This window comes from Rhinatrema bivittatum, chromosome 7, assembly GCF_901001135.1.
Source record: "Rhinatrema bivittatum chromosome 7, aRhiBiv1.1, whole genome shotgun sequence".
NCBI lineage: Eukaryota > Metazoa > Chordata > Amphibia > Gymnophiona > Rhinatrematidae > Rhinatrema > Rhinatrema bivittatum.
Window position 1 is genome coordinate 100,491,337 of NC_042621.1, and position 16,830 is coordinate 100,508,166.

A 16,830-nucleotide genomic window follows, 5' to 3' on the forward strand; every position below is an offset into this window, starting at 1 on the left:
CTTTCATCAGTTGGGCCAGTACCATATTGGAAAACCCAATATACAGCATGATGCCTAATAGGAGACTTGAAATGAAGTAGATCCGATATAAAATCGGACAACTAAATGCTGTAGAGAAAAAGGTTTTCCTACTACATGCTGATAATAAGTGCCAGTTGCACAAAGATGAACCCTTAATGAGCTAGTTTTGATACCATATTCAGACAGAAACCTTCTGCACCAATTTGGCTGAAGGCGTCCGAGGCTAGTTTGCCCTAGCCTTTTTTATGGAATAGAAGAGCTGAGCCTTTCTGTTCAGAAAAGGTACAAGTAGATCCACCATTGGGTTCCCCCACTGGGCCAGCGACCACACGTGTTGGTCCAGGATTCAGCTGTCTGCCAGGACATTCTTCATGCCTGCCAGGTATGTGGCTCTGAGAACCATCTCCTGAGAAATGGCTCAGCTCCACAGCTGGACAGTCTGACAAAGTACAATCCTGAGTCTCCCTGCTTGTTGATGTAATATATCACAAACTGAAAGCCTATTTGGACGAGGATGACTTTGTTGGCTAACTGATCTTTAAAAACTTTTAGAGCATACCAAATCGCCCAGAGCTCCAAGAAGTTTATCTGACGACACCTTTCCTGAGCAGATAAAAGATCCTGGGTGTAGAGCCCCTTTATATGAGCTCCCCATCCTAGACTGGAGACATCTGTGGTAAGGACAATTTGGACCAGAGACATCTGAAAGGATGGTCAGAATGGTATTGTCCCACCACCAGGACAGGGAGTCTCTGAGTGGTTGCGTAACATGGATGCTGTCTCGCAGATCCTGAATACCCTGTAGCCACTGAGATCTGAGAGTCCGCTGGGATCTCCTCATGTGAAGACATGCCAAGGGAGTGACATGTACGGTGGACTAAGGCCCAACACGCTCAAAATGTCCGATGCTGACTCATTTGAATTCTTTCCATAGTGGATATCAAATTAATAGCCCTTTGTTGTGGAAGAAGGATTTTGACTGATTCGTATTGAACAAAGCTCCAATAAACTTCAGTTGAGGTGATAGGCTCAAGCAGGGGACCCTAGCAACTCCAACATCCAGATGGGCTTGTGCATCAATTCTGTAACACCCCTTGTGATGTGTTCTTAACCAGCCAATCGTCCAGATAGGGGAACATATGCATCTCCAGGTTGCATAGGTAAGCTGCCACCATGACGAGGCATTTGAGGAAGAAACACATGAATGATGCTAAACCCTTATTACATCCCCCCGATTTCCGTACAGTTCTCCAAACCACAATCTTCGCCAAAACCGACTACTGCAATTCCCTACTCCTCGGCCTACCTAATAATGCCATCCATCCCATTCAAATCTTACAAAACACCACAGCCCAGATCTTGACCAATTTACGTAGACATGACCATATTACACCTGTTCTAAAAGACCTACATTGGCTTCCAATAGCCTCCCGCATACAATATAAGGCTCTCTCTCTCATCCACAAAGCCCTATACAATCCCGAAATGAACTGGTTCAATGAATCCTTCCGTTTACACCAGTCTAATAAGCCCACCAGACTAGCACATCTAGCAACCATGCCTATCCCCTCTCCTAAACTCTATAAACTCACTTCCACAAGAGCCCGTGCACTATCGATAGCCGGGCCGACCCTCTGGAACAAAATGCCTGTTGAACTACGGCAAGAAGAATGCCTCAAATCTTTCAAGCGGAAGCTCAAGACCTGGCTCTTTGCAAAAGCATACACTTAATTTTTCACTATACCTCACCACTGTTCCCACTCTCCACACTCCTCCCCTGTTTCCCATTCTACCGCCCCACTCTCCCCTCCCTTTTCTCCGCCACCTTCTTTTCTTTCTCTCTGCCCCCCTCTTTCCTTGCTCTCCTCCCTTCTCTTCCCCATCTTATCTCCTAGCCTGATTAAAATTAACCTCATAGTTTTCTTTCTTTTGTACATATGTATATAATTGCAATTCTTGTATATAATTTTATTGCAAAACTTCCTATATTATTGTTCCCCCCTCTCGTTAATGCCTTGTTATCATGTTTTTTACTGTTCAATGTAAAGCGCCATGCCGTGCGTTTGTTTTTGCGTTACAATGTGAACCGATATGATATCCTGGATGAATGTCGGTATATAAAAATTTTAAATAAAATAAATAAATAAATAAACCAAAGAGTAGCACATGACTGGAGGTGAAGGTTCTCCACCATGAATCTAAAATATTTCCTGTGATGGGGGAATCTCTCTATATGGATGTACGTATCCTTGAATCAAGAGCATAACCAGTTCCCATTTTGTAGAATGGGAATTAAGGAATGTAGGGAAAGTGTCTTAAACTTTTCTTAATTTGTTCAAGGATCTTAGGTCTACGATAAGATGGAATTTTCTTTGGAATTAGAAAATACTTGGAATATAATCCCCATTTTCTTTCCCTTAGTGGAACATATTCGATCATTCTAGTCTCTTGAGTGGGAGGAGAGCACCTGTTGAAGCAGTTCTGATAAGATGAGTGATCCCATCTTGAGTCCAGAGGGTGATCTGGTGGGGTACTAATAGTTTTAATTTGTACCCTCTTCATACAATGTTGAGGACCCACTGGTCTGAAGTTACACTAGGCCAATGGTTTACATAAAACCTCAGTCTGCTTCCAACCGAAAGATCCTCTGGCATGGGTACTGGGATGCAAGCTATTCTTTCCACAATCCAGTCAAAACCTCAACCCAGGAATTGACTGGGGATTTGGCTGTATTTTAGAGGCCCACTGCTGCCTCAGATGGGTTCATGGTGCCTGTTATGCTCAGAACCAAGGGGATGAAGGTCAGTACTTCCTCAGGTGAAAAATGTGCTTCCTCTGACCTGGCCTCGGGTACTATCTGGAAGAGGGCGGGTCTGGAGCAGTAGTGGAGAGTTGCTGCAGTATTGCGCAGTATTTACGGATCTGCGCCACTGCAGCTTTTACCCCATCTCCAAAGAGATTCTCTCCAATACAAGGCACGTCTTTCAGCTGAAGATATGAGGCCCACAGCCAAGTGAATCTGTGGGTGCCAATCCCCATAGCAGACACTCTCGATGCCCTCTCAAACATCAAAGGTCAGTCAGACCATGTTTTTTCCACACTCCCATTCCCTTGTCCACCAGTGACTGGATGATATATTGCTGCTTCTGAGGAAGCAGCTTGGCAACCCCCTGCATCTGCTTCAACAAGTCCTACATATACTGTCCCATGAGGAGCTGGTAAGAGGCTATGTGGGTGTTCAACATAGCTTCCTGGAACCCAAGAATGTCCAGGGTTCAAGATTCCTTCCCTGGCTCTCAAGAACGGATTTGACCACCTCAGATTGATATGGTAGATGTCTGACAAATTTCAGAAGCGTTCTTGTTAATAGAAGCCATAGAGTTGGGATTCTCCCACATCCCCATCTGTATGTCCTGAAAGATTTTGTGGACTGGGACTCTCACAACTTCCCTAAACAGGTCCACGAACTCGAGGATGCCCAGCATCTTGGTCCTGGTATTCACAAACAATTGGGGTTCCTCAAGAATCCTCTTTATCTGTCACATTATTTAATAAATACTTAAGACCAATTTGTAAACTATCAGATTTTGACCTTCATTATCATATATATGTAAATGACATACAATTCTTTTTCCCAATCACCTCCAACATCAAACTACAACGGCTCTTATTTCCATCTCCTAAAGTGAGGTGAAGAGTTGGTTATCCCATAATAAATTACCATTCAATCTGGCAAAGACAGAAATCATTAGGTTGAACAGACATCTAACTTCTCCTTTTCCTTCAAACATTACTTTTGAGGGACTTTCTAGTAATATCGTAAATGAGATTATATATTTGGGGATCATAGACGCTGAACTTACATTTAAAGCATGTCAAGTCAGTCGTACAAAGATCTTTTTTCAAACTGCGTATTTTAAGGTAGCTAAAACCCTATCTAGAGGTCTCTGACTTTAGAAGTGTTCTCCAGGCTATGATTAAATCAATTATATAATAAACTCAAGCCTCTACTGTGAATCCTCCTACGACAAACAACAAAACAGGGAATCGGAGTCTAATCCCCAAACTCTGGTGTCCAGTACTGCTTTTATGACTAAACCACCTTTCAGGTTATAACTCAGACTGTGCCCTAGTACCATTTTTGCTTTATATACAGCTATTCATTTTTATTATGTTTTCATATTTTTTAGTATTTTTTTATGCAAATAAAATCCTTCATAACTTTATGTTGTCCAATCATTTAAATTCTACAACTCCCCCAATTTGAACTTGCTCGACTCTTTGAAACAATGAGAATCATTAAACTTATCTTGTTTAATGCTGTGAGAAATTGTTGTTCTTATCAAAAACTTCTTGGCTATAGTTGAAACTCATGCCCACCTGAAACTGGCAGTGTTTCAACGCATAGCGTCTGCTCCAGGGGCCGGAGAGTTGATTACAGCATTCTCTTCATCTCTTAACCACTGTCTTCGACAGTCGGGTCGGCACTTAGTTGTTTTGGCCTCAACTCCAATGCTCTGGGAAAATTTCCTCCCCCAATGGGCTGGAGATCACCAGCAAGGCAGTGGGCATCGAACCTGATCACTCTCTGGAAAATGGCATTGCTACTGGCATCAGTGCCTGGCCACCAAGCAGTCAAAAGGACTTCAGCAGCAGCTAGAGGATGGTCGGTGCCAGCCCCAGCGCCCTCAATGCTCAGGTATCAAGGCGCTGCAGCACATTCTCAAAGGCCTACTGTTTCTTCTTGTCCAATTACTACTTGAAAACTGCTGATGCCAACACTAACTGAGAGGTAGGAGGGGTGGCCATGTCCTCCTTGGCACCAAGAGGTGCATTGGTGGCTGACACCAGGACCTGTGGAGGCTGTGACAAGTCCCGGGATGTTTGAGGGTGAGTTCTCCTCGCCACACAGTCACCTTGGAGTGTTCTCAGCAGCTGCCAGACCATCCCCACTCCTGGCATCGCACATCAATGCAGATTGATGCAGATACTTCTTCAGCTTCCTCAGATGCCCATCATCAGAACTCCATGATGCCAGTGTCAAATAGGCAGAACCCTTGCCTTCTTTGATAGGGAAGCATTGTCTAATCTTCCCAATTGGCCCTTGGCACCAAGGGAACGACAGCATTCCTGATACCGATAATAGTTCCTCCATCAGTGCAGCTCGGACGTCCCATGATGTCGATGCAGATGCCAGTGGAACCGAATTCTGGTGCCCAAAGTGCTTCTCCATGAATTCCAATTGGACCGGTGTCCTTTTGGGCTCATAGCTGCAGGACACATCTCGCATGAGGATCCATGATACACATAACCCTAGCTTACTGGGGACATCGCTGGAAGCCAGTAAACATGTTTGACTGAAAAATAAAGGAAGCAAAGTTAGACTTGATGGCACTGGAAACTGATGCCCACTGAGCACCAAATTAGGTGCTGATCCAGCACCAAAACAAGAACAAAAATTTAGAAAAATGCACAAAACCCTGACTAGGGAAAATTACAAGGCCATATGATGAGCAATCCTGCTTCAAAAATTGTTGCAAAGGCCTAAAGCAGGGGATTGAGGCAAAAATAGTGACCGGAGGCTCCACAGAAAGAGACAGACTGAAGAGGTCCCTATGTGAAATGACAGCATGCATGGTCATGCTCAGTGAGGCAGTCAAAATTCTTGAAAGTTTGAAGTCAAAGTTCCATGCTAGACTCCATCAGATGCAGCCACTCATGCACGAGTGCTGCTATCCTGCTTGCCCTCGGATAAGGAACTTGCCACCTCTAGAACTGGATGGCCTAAGAGAATGGGCACAGAAATACAGAGACTTTCACTTCTAGACTGGATGATACAGGGATGCAGAATCTCTTACTCTAAGAATAGCTGGCTCAGGGAATTTGCAAGGCTCATCTTACCTGATTTCTTCGCCTGCAAAATCAAATACTTTGGTGATTTTCACTTTTGATGCATCTATTGAATCTTCTATTTCCGGTGTTTCTTCTTCTGTCCTGGAATGGCTCTCCTGTGACTTCCCTGCAGGCTGAGAAACATGAGGAATGATTAAAAATAGTGCTACAAATACTTCCTTGAAAATGATTCGGGCTTCAAAAGCCATTAATATTTTGCTGAAAACCATTGTCATTTTATCACAATCTGATGAAGTCTCAGTGCAGCCACCTCCCAAGCACAATCCAAACAGAAAAAGAGGAGCGCACCACAATACTGAGTAAAAGTCAATAGACTCTCCATATCCTTGCCCCATTGGGCTTATGGAGTCTATGCCAGTAGATTGGAAATATCTGAATACCAACATGTTTGAGGTTTTTTTTATATAATACATTCTCTAAGGAAGGGGCTGGGGAGTTGCAGAAAAATAATCCACTTTCACATAGGTTTTAAAAAAAGCAATTACTAGGCAGTGAGGGGCTCCTGTGCTTCAGAGGAGAGTAAAAAATCATGTTGAGAGGAGCTTACGTCCAGCTTTAAACCCTCATTAAAATTTTCACAATTTCTGGAATGTGCCAGAATCAGTAGTGGATGTCCAGGCCCAAAAGAAGAATCATTTGAAAAGTTGCCCCCATAAGTAAAATAAAAGCCAAGGGGCAACTGCAAAAGGGAATAAGAGCAAAATGGAGGAAACCACTGTAAAAATAAATAAAAGATTTTAGGAGGGGAGCCAAGCTATAAGAGCGCAGTATGAGAAAATTAAATAGTGAATGACCTGAAAAGTAAAATGGACGAATGTGAGGACAGTGAGTGATGAGGATGGAGGAAGAAGCATGTGAAGAGTTGGAAAACTTGACAAAGGAATTAAAAATGCAAAGAAAAAAAAAGATCTGATGATCTTAACAGGTTCAGAAGCTACAACATGAGACCACTGATCTCCCAGAATAAAGAGAGGAAAAAAAACCAAAACCAACCAGAAGAGTCAGTAGAACTATTATAAAAGGAATGGTTTAGCAATGAAGTAGACATGGAAAGGTTCAGTCAGGGGTGGCCAAGCAACATCAAAAGATAAAATGCATTGGCTAAGACCAGAAGAGAGGATGCTGGAGCCTGAGCAGGACTGGAATTTGTGCAAATACGTTTTGAATTATTAAAAAAAAAAAAAAGCATGTATATAAATTCTCTCACCAAATAGCAGGTATAACTGTGTACCTACAGTTTTGTCAGCATAATTTTCAAAAGTGGATTTATGCATGCAAGTCCACTTTGAAAATTGATATAAGTTATGTAGAATATTACAGAAATTACCCCAAAATGTACAGCACCTTGGGAAATGTTCAAAATCTCTTTCATTGTAGGGCTGCTGAGGCAGCAAGACAACTTTGAAGAAAAGAGGAATTAAGAATTTTACCGAAAATTAAAGAAAAAATTACAGATAGATGGGGTACACGTCCTTGCTAGTGCTCAGACAAAAAAAACAAAACAAAACAAACAAACAAAAAAGACTGAGGCGGCTCACAAGGCAAAGCCTGCGCAGGAATTCCTGCACATGTTCAGTAGAGCAAAAGCTCTACAAGCTTAGGGGCCGATGCAAAAAAGTTGCGCTGAAAGCAGGCGCTGTGTGCTCAGCGCCCACTTTCCTAATGCGCCCCCAGCGCCGGAGAGAGGTCCACCGTCGGTGGCTGTCCGCCAGTTAAGAAAACGGACGCTGAATTTATCAGCATCCCATTTTCCCAACCAGCGCACATGCAGGGGTTAGGAAAATGGATGCTGATAAATTCTGCGTCCATTCTCCCAACCTGACTACCGGCACCAGAAGAAGTTAATAAATCAATATTAAAGTGTCGGGCACTTAATATTAATTTATTCACTCCTTCACTTATTGCCCATTGGTCCCTTTACTGTCACATGTCAGTGAAAGGACCAATCACATTTCAGAAGGCTGTCCTGAAAAGGGACTGGGCCTTTCACTGACAAATGTCAGTGAAAAGGACCAATGGGCAATAAGTGAAGGAGTGAATAAATTAATATTAAGTGCCCAACACTTTAATATTGATTTATACACTCCTTCTGGTGCCGGTAGTCAGGTTGGGAGAATGGACGCTGAATTTATCAGCATCCATTTTCCTAACTCCTGCCAGTGCTTTTTTTTAAACTTTGTTTGTTTTTTTTTAAAGAGTTTTTCTTACTACTTAATATCTCAACGATATTAAGTAGGAGGCAGTACAGAAAAGCAGTTTTTTCTACTTTTCTGTACTAGTTTTAGTAGCAGGCAGGCGTTAATTTGTGATCACTAAAATGTGCGTCCTAGATGCACATTTTTTTTTGGCATAGGAAGTGAATAGCTAATAGCCTCATTCACATGCATTTGCATAAGGGGATTAGTTAGCGCCTCTACAACCAGTGTCCAACTGCGGGTTATACAGTGCGCTGGGCTAAGCGCACTGTATTGCATCGGCCCCTTAGGGAGGTTCTGTTTATTGCCGCTGTTAGCAGTCACCCATGTGTTATTGCTAATTCAGCTCTGCTTGTCGACAGAGAATGCACACTAAAACAGGAATAAAAACCTGTGCTTACATCAGCACAACTTATTACATCAGCTCAGCCCCACCAGGACTTGATTCACTATACTAAGCTTTTAGCTGTCTTGCACCCCCACAGATACAGCATGGGAAAGAGACCTTGCTGCATTAGGCCTCAGAGTACGCAGACCCATTCTAGCCACCTATCTACTGCCAACAGGATCAAAAGAAAGTTTTAATTTTTATTCTGTATTATGTTGCTCTATTCTTTTTTTTTTTTTTAAGTCATTAACGTATCCCATTTATTGTGCCATGTAGCATGTTCAAAATTTGTCTTCTAAACATAAGGCCAGCACAGCCTCTAGGTTTATATGCATCTGAGGCTAGGCCGGCCCCTCTGCGTGGCAGCGTTGAATATACAACAAGCCCTTTGCACATCGAATAAATAATGCACTTTGACATGCTGTTTTTCTTCTGCTTAAAGCAACCACATTGCGAATCTTTGATAAAAGCACCTGGTGAATATTTCATCTTCGCCGAGCTGTGTAAGCTTGCCCACAGTGGGAAGTCTTTGAGTCTTTGACACTAAAGATGACAACAGCACATGGCTGTGATGTTAGGATCACTATTAAAGTGACACTGAGACCGCTGCATTGTTCACCAAGTTTTAGACAAACATAGGAGGAGATGATGGGATAGTGGCAGAACTTGTGGCAACTTCCGATTTTTCCCTCAGTCCTGTGCTTCTAGCCCTGCTGCTAGGTGGCTATAGCTTGTTTTCCAGCTACTCCCTGCCCCGATGTTCTTATTCCCATATCCAGTGCTGTTCTGTCCCATTCAGCTCTCTCCCTCCTGTGTCAAAATAAAAGATCAACCACAAACTCCCCACCTCCGAGCAAAGACCTTCACCTTTGAGACTTGGCTCTGTTTTACCTAGTAGCTCTTTCATGGTCTTGGCCATGAAAGCAAAGCTTCAGAGCAGATGACTGCATGAAGAGTCGCCATGACTAGATCTGAAAACTTGATGTTACTGCTCACAAGTATCAAACCCACGCTAACTCCAACCCCTCTCAGCGCAAAGAACAACAAAATAACTTCTAGATGGAAATAGCTAGTATTGCCTAATGAAACACAATTAAATACCGTTGAAAAATATTTTCTGCATCGATCTTTGCAATACTAATTATGTGAAGAAGCACTCCAGGGATAAAACACAAATGAGAAAGCCTCTGGAGACTGTTCAACTGTACACAAATAAATCATTTTGACTATAATAAAGTTAAAAAAAAAAAAAAGAAATCACACACATTAAAATTCCACACCTGTAGCATGGCCGCATAAGAAAGCAGTGCGATTATAACTAAACTTAAGACAAAAAAAAGCTATACTGGAAGTCATGGGAGGCCTCATCTAACAGTACAACCATGCCTAAAAGATCAGGATTAAAAGTACTGGGTGCCAGGATACTTGAGTGCTTAAAAACATAGATCCATCAAGCCCAGCATCCTGTTTCCAACAGTGGCCAATCCAGGTTACAAGTACCTGGCAAGTATCCAATATTAAATAGATCCCATGCTGCTAATGCTAGAAATAGCAGTGGCTATTCCCTAATGGCCTGATTTTAAAAGGGCCATGCGCCTATAAAACCGGGGGTAACGCGCGTGGCCGGGCCTTGCGCACACTGTGCGCATTTTACAACGGGCCCGGCCATGCACGTAACCCCTGTTATGCGCAGAAGTGCCGGGCCCTGTAAAAAGGGGTGGGCTGGGACAGAGCTGGTCAGCATGCAGAGTAGCATGCTCCTGAGGAGCAGTAAGTATGCAAATAAAAAAATTGGGGCTAGCTAAGTTAGATTTAGGGGTTGGGGTGGAAAGGGAAAAAGGGAGGAAGGTTAGGTAGGCAGGTAGGGAAGTACCCTCCCAATCCGTGCCTTAACTGGAGCGAACTGGAAAGAACCCCGATCGTGTCGCCATGTGTAATTTTAAAAACCTCCTCCCCGCTCCCGCGAGCGGAGGCCACCTGCCCTTACATGCGCATGCGGACATTAAAATCCAGCGCGCATGTACACGCGGGAAAAGTATTTTATAACATGCGCGCACCTCTTAAAATTGACCCTTAAGTCAACTTGATTAATAGCAGTTCATGGTCTTCACCTCCAGGAACTTAGCCAAACCTTTTTTAAAGACAGCTACACTAACTGCCCTAATCACATCTTCTGGCAACAAATTCCAGAGCTTAATTGTGCGTTGGGTGAAAAAGAAATTTCTCCAATGTTTTAAATGTGCTACTTGCTAACTTCATGGGAATGCTCCTTAGTCCTTCTATTATCTGAAAGAGTAAATAACCGATTCACATTTACCCATTCTAGTCCTCTCATATCTACCCCTTCAGCTGTTTCTTCTCCAAGTTGAACAGTCCTAAGTCCTAACCTCTTTAGCCTTTCCTCATAAGGAAGCATTTCCATCCCTTTATCATTTTGGTCGCCCTTCTCTGTACCTTCTCCAGTGTAACTATATCTTTTTTTGAGATGCAGCGACCACAACTGAACACAGTACTCGAGGTGCGGTCTCACCATGGAGTGATAGAGGCATTATGACATTCACAGGGGGTTTTTTTTCCCCCAAATTAATTTTTATTGTATCCTATATCATCACATACATAGCTATGGGAAATGGCACAAAAGTTATAAAAACACACAATACCATCTATAACAGATTTGCAAAAAGTAAAATCAAAATATTACACAAAGTACTGTGTCCAGCAATTATCCTCCACCCCCAACAGTCATCCATCTATACTTATTGAATTCTATGATTTCTCTGATCTATCCATTCCCTCTGTTAACCAAAGGAAATCATTTATTCAAACAAAAAGAATACCCTTAATAACAGCAAATCGGAAATAGTCAATGCAGCTAGATCTGATTCCAGGGTAAGGCAACCTTAATCCTGGTGCTCCAAAGTTCAAATTTTCCCCAAATATGTTCACATTTATGGCCCTTCTGCCTTTTAAATAGCAGTCAGCTTGTTCATCTTATAGACCTGATTTAGCCTCTGCACCAGAGAAGTAGTAGAGGGGGCATTTGGCTGTCTCCAACACTGAGCTGCCAGAAAAGTTTAATTTAATAACCATCGAGTGCAGGTATCGCACTTTCCCTGGAGATGCCCAATAGCATCCATTTTGGGGTTATTATTACTGCATCACCTACTATTTCTGTACACAGAGCAGTATCGTTCCAAAATTTGGCTATTTTAACATCCTCCCTCCACATGTGGAAAAATGTGCCTGTCTGTGAACATCCCCTCCAACATTCATGTTGTACCGTAGGATAAAATCCATGTAATCTTGCAGGTGTGAGAGACCATTTTCCATCAGTAGGTAGAAGCATTTCTCGCATTCAGATCAGAGGAGGCGCACTCATCCTTTGACAGGGACCTCTCCCAGATACATTTCCTGTGCCACTACATGTGACGGTTTCATGTCACTCTGATTCAGAAGTGGATGGGCAGCTCATTCGTGGCAGGGATTTTAAGTAAGTGAGAGCTCCTAGACTACATAGCTCTCACAGAGGATACTCGAGTCCAGTTGGTCACCGATCCAGGATCAAACACTTAACGGAACCATGGGGCCTAACAGATATTTGGCACGCTAGATTCCCAACCTCCAGAAACTATACTTTCTATTCAATTCCTCATGACTCAAACTCCAGAATTTATTTTTTTCTCATGGATAATGGGTTGATTAATAGGGAATCGAAGGGGGAAATTGATTTGATCACTTGGTCTGACACACTCCAGTAGGGTTGGAGATAACTTTTCAGAATTATGATTCGGGATGCAGGTTCTGGAATTTAAATGAATTTCAGACATGAGTCTGGAATTTCTGGAGATTAATGACAAGGGAGCAACTTCCCTGGTGGTGATCAGGGATTGTTTGAAAGCACACTTGAGGGATCATTTGATCTCGGACATTCTCCATTTTATTCACCATTCTCATCCTAATAATTCCTAACACTGTTTGCTTTTTTTGACCGCCAAAGCACAGTAAGCCAACAATTTGAATGTATTGCCCACTATGACGCCTAGATCTTTTTCTTTGGTGGTAGCTCCTAAAATATACCTAACATCATGTAACTATAGCATGGGTTATTTTTCCCTATATGTATCACCTTGCACTTGTCCACATTAAATTTTATCTGCCATTTGGACACCCAATCTTCCAGTCTTGCAAGGTCCTCCTGCAAGTTATCAAAATCCACATGTGATTTAATTACTCTGAATACTTTTGTCTCATCTGCAAATTTGATCACTTCACTTAACGTATCACTTTCCAGATCATTTATATATATATATTGAAAAGCACTGGTCCAAGTACAGTTCCTTGAGGCACTCTGTTAATCTTTCTCCATTGAGAAAATGGACCATTTAATCCTACTCTGTTTCCTGTCTTTTAACCAGTTTGCAATCCACGAAAGGCCATCACCTCCTATCCCATGACATTTTAGTTTTCTTAGAAGTTTTTCATGAGGGACTTTGTCAAATGCCTTCTGAAAATCCAAATACACTACATCTACTGGTTCACCTTTATCCACATGTTTATTAACTCCTTCAAAAAAGTGAAGCAGATTTGTTAGGCAAGACTTCCCTTGGGTTAATCCATGCTGGCTGTGTTCCATTAAACCTTATCTTTCTATATGTTCTGTGATTTTGTTCTTTAGAATAGTTTCCACTATTTTTCCTGGCACTGAAGTCAGGCTAACCGGTCTGTAGTTTCCTGGATCACCTCTGGAGCCCTTTTTAAATATGAGGGTTACATTGCCAATCCTCCAGTCTTCAGGTTCAATGGTTGATCTTAATGATAGGTTACAAACTTCTTACTAATAGATCTGAAATTTCAGAACCCTGGGTTGTACACCATCCGGTTAATCTGATGCCTTGTGATGGACCAGGAAGAAATGCATCCGATGAGGTTGAGCAAGGCTGCAGCTACTACAAACAATACCCTGACCGAGAAAGAAATGCAATAATTGCCACCTCCAGCAGGGCCTGGGCCAAGATGCAGCCACATCTGCTGCCACCAAACACCACCACTAGCAGAATCTAGGTCAAGATGCAGCCACAGCTACCACCACAACTACCACAGGCAGGATCCAGATCAAGATGCAGCTGCTGCAACTACCACCACCGGCAAGGATCATGCCAAGATGTTGCTGACGCCATTATCAGCACAGAGGACAAGACAGAGCTGCTATCACTGCCAGCAGACTCAGATACAGGGAGAGATGCTGCAGCCCAAGGCAGCACCCTGCTGCTGGACTGCATAAACAGAGTCTGAAGTGAGAGGCGAGTACTGGAAGCAAGAGAAGAACCTGGGGGTTAGGGGGGTGTTTAACAATGCCTAGGAGGAGGGAGGGAGATGAAACTAGAAGAGATGAGGATAGTATTTGGAAGAATGGTAAGGGTGTCTGGCAGAAAGTTTAAAAAAAAAGTAAAAACAAAAAGGAATTTCCTGCCTCCCTCTAAAAAAAAAAAAAAAAATACAGTAAGAAAAAAGAAAAATGATCAAAGACAGACAAGTAAAATAACAAGCAAAAAGTTACTTTTTACAGTCTCACACTCACTAAGGTCCTGATTTTCAAAAGGATTTACCTGCTTAAATCATGGTTTTGTTTGTGTAAATGGGCTTTTCAAAATTGCCTGAAGGGTGGAGGGACTATGCACATAAAAGTGCGTGCAGAAGCGAGTTTGTGCACTCAAGAGGCATTCCAGAGGGCAGAATATGCATATAAATCTATATATACACATTTACACCTGCTAACGAGGAGCTGTAAATGTGTGTGTGTATATGCAATTCTGGCTTTCCATGCATTTAAGTCTGCTTTGAAAATCTGGGCTAAATTTTGCCCGTATTTTGTACAAGCAAGCTTTAACCCCACACAGAGCACTTGGAATTACCCTTCAAATCTTTCTGTGGTTACTGACAGAAAACTGAAATTCTTCCACTAAAAACATTGATAACTACAGCGATAAACACCCAGACTATATAAAACAGTAGTCTCTTGAACAGTGGAGTCGAATCAGGATGAGCTGCTGAGACTCTGCAGACAGTACATTTCAAGTAGTCCTCAAAATCTTAATAAAAAAAAAATGTTTATTGAATTTTTAACCATAAGTCATCAAGTACAAATTTGAAAGATAGACAGAATGCATAAAGCAAAAACAATTGGCATAGTTTCTTCTGAGTTGACTTTGAAAGGTTTTTTTTTTCATATGGAAAAAAAAAAAAAGAGGAAGGGTAACATCTATGCTAATCTGTTGGCACTCCTGCATTGCTTAGGCCTATGGATCAATTTGTCTCAGGCTCTTCGGCGGGTGTCAGGCTGCCTCAACTGAACAGAAATACCGTGGCATTATCCCTGGAAGCAGGTGATGTTTCACTCAGCCTGGAGTTGCATATTCCTTTGTCGCTGCTTGGAGCTACAGTGCAGAGTTTTTTGTTTTTTTTAATTCAAAACCAGCCCTTGCTTCATTGGGTGTGTCCATCCTTTTTACATCAGCCCCCACATGATTCTGGATGTGCAGTGGGAGTGGCAGATGTGACAGCAGGGATGGCAGCTGAAATGCAGGCAGCAGCAGAGGTGGCAACTGAAGAAGCAGGAGATCATCCCGTGAGAGTTTCAGGAGTTTCTCTGACCATCTTATTTGAACCTGTACTTGGCACCGAAGATACCTTTGGAGACACTGAGAGACTTGGTCCTGGGATCTTCTAGGGTCTAGGCTACTGAATTTCCTTTGGGAGCTACTTGGAGAGGAGTGGATTTTGAAGGAGGAGGAGAACTGAGGAGTGTTTAAGACCCTAATATCTACTACTTTGGTAGTAGTATGTAAGGCCATTTCTTCAAATCCAGAACATGTCAATATCTAAAAAAATAATGATAATAATAATAATGCTGAATCCAAACTGTTTGTACAGTCATCAAGTCTGGAGAGCCATGCTAAAAGAATTATGACTTCTGAAGGAAAGACATTGCCCTACAGAAGGTGAATGCTGTAACGGAGAACCTTAGCCTCTGGCAGAAAATAAGACAGTGAAGAATTCCATTAAACAAACAAATCTGCAATGTATTCATTTTCTTAGAGTGACATGTCAGCTCTAGGTCTCTAAGCATTATCTGTTGAAGTCCCCCAAGAAGCTATACCTCCTACACAAACTGATGAAGCTTACGGCCTCCAACCAATCTAATAAGGATCAGGCTTCAACATCACTAAATTCCTTATCTGTGGGGCCTTTGGATTTGATGCAAGATCAAGAGCAAAGGGAATCTTATTAGCAGACTCATTTTACTGCTTTCTTTTCTGTTTGAAGAAGCTATGTTTGGATTTTCAACCATTTCTCTTTATTATTTATTTTGTCTTATAGAAACATAGACGTGTGGCAGAAAAGGACCTTATGGCCCATCCATGGTCTGCCCAGCAAGCTCCCAGTGTTACCAGTTTCCCATACTTATCAGTTAACTCAGTCCGCCAAGGTCAGGGCTCTTGTTGGTTACTGTTTGAGTCCAATCTCCTTCTCCACTCCCCTCGCCGTTGAAGCAGAGAGCGATGTTGGAGTTGCATCAGAAGTGTAGTATCAGGCTTTTTGGTTAAGGGTAGTAACCGCCGCATCAAGCAAGTTACCCCATGTGCTCTTGTTGGTTACTGTTTGGATTCAATTTCCTTACCCCCCCCCCGTGCTACTGAAGCAGAGAGCAATATTGGAGTTGCATCAGAAGTGTGGTATCACTCTTGAATTATGTATTGTAAATTAATGTACAAATTATAACAGAAGTAGTTTCAGTTTTTTTAATAAATAAGGGTTTACCTTTTCATAGAGGTGCCAATATTTACTGGGGGCCCTTGGCACTGGTTTTACCCATGAAAGCATAATTCGTTGGAAAAACAGGCTACACTGAAAGGTTTCCTCGCAGATGGATAGGGGTGCTTAATTGTCATGGGAATGCATTTGCATGATTAGCCTGGGAACCAGAAAAGCATAGTTTTTATTGTGAAAAATGTGTGAAGTCACCAGGAGCCAGGTAGTAGTTTCACAGCCAAAAAAGGGTGAATGGCCAATACAGACTAATGCCGTTGGTCTCTACCACATGTTTTGTGTCTAAACACAGCAGGCATCAGCTGCTTTCATCACTGACCTCATTACATAAGCACTCTATTTTAATTTTATTTTTTGTACACTATTTTGATCCTTGGAACATTGATCTATTAAATAACATTACTATTACCACTTATTTACTAATGGGGAAGAAGGACCCACAGATGCTGTCTGCAAGTGGATGCCCTAAAATTATCAAGGTTAAAT

The 16,830-nt window shown here is 42.3% G+C and overlaps 1 protein-coding gene across 3 annotated transcripts in view; it reads right to left on the reverse strand.

Moving 5' to 3' along the window:
- CFDP1 (craniofacial development protein 1) overlaps positions 1-16,830 on the reverse strand; it is a 210,633-nt gene that overhangs the window by 132,974 nt on the left and 60,829 nt on the right. The window contains exons 4-5 of one of the 3 annotated variants that reach the window (XR_003857743.1): positions 5,923-6,047; positions 4,402-5,378 (exon numbers count right to left, since the gene is read on the reverse strand). Coding sequence is in view for 2 of the 3 variants with exons in the window: in XM_029608804.1 (XP_029464664.1) it covers positions 4,934-5,378; positions 5,923-6,047 (570 nt within the window). In the remaining variant the exon portion in view is untranslated. Of the gene's footprint in view, positions 1-4,197; positions 5,379-5,922; positions 6,048-16,830 lie in introns of those variants that run through there. The other 2 variants (XM_029608804.1, XM_029608805.1) reach the window with 2 other exon arrangements.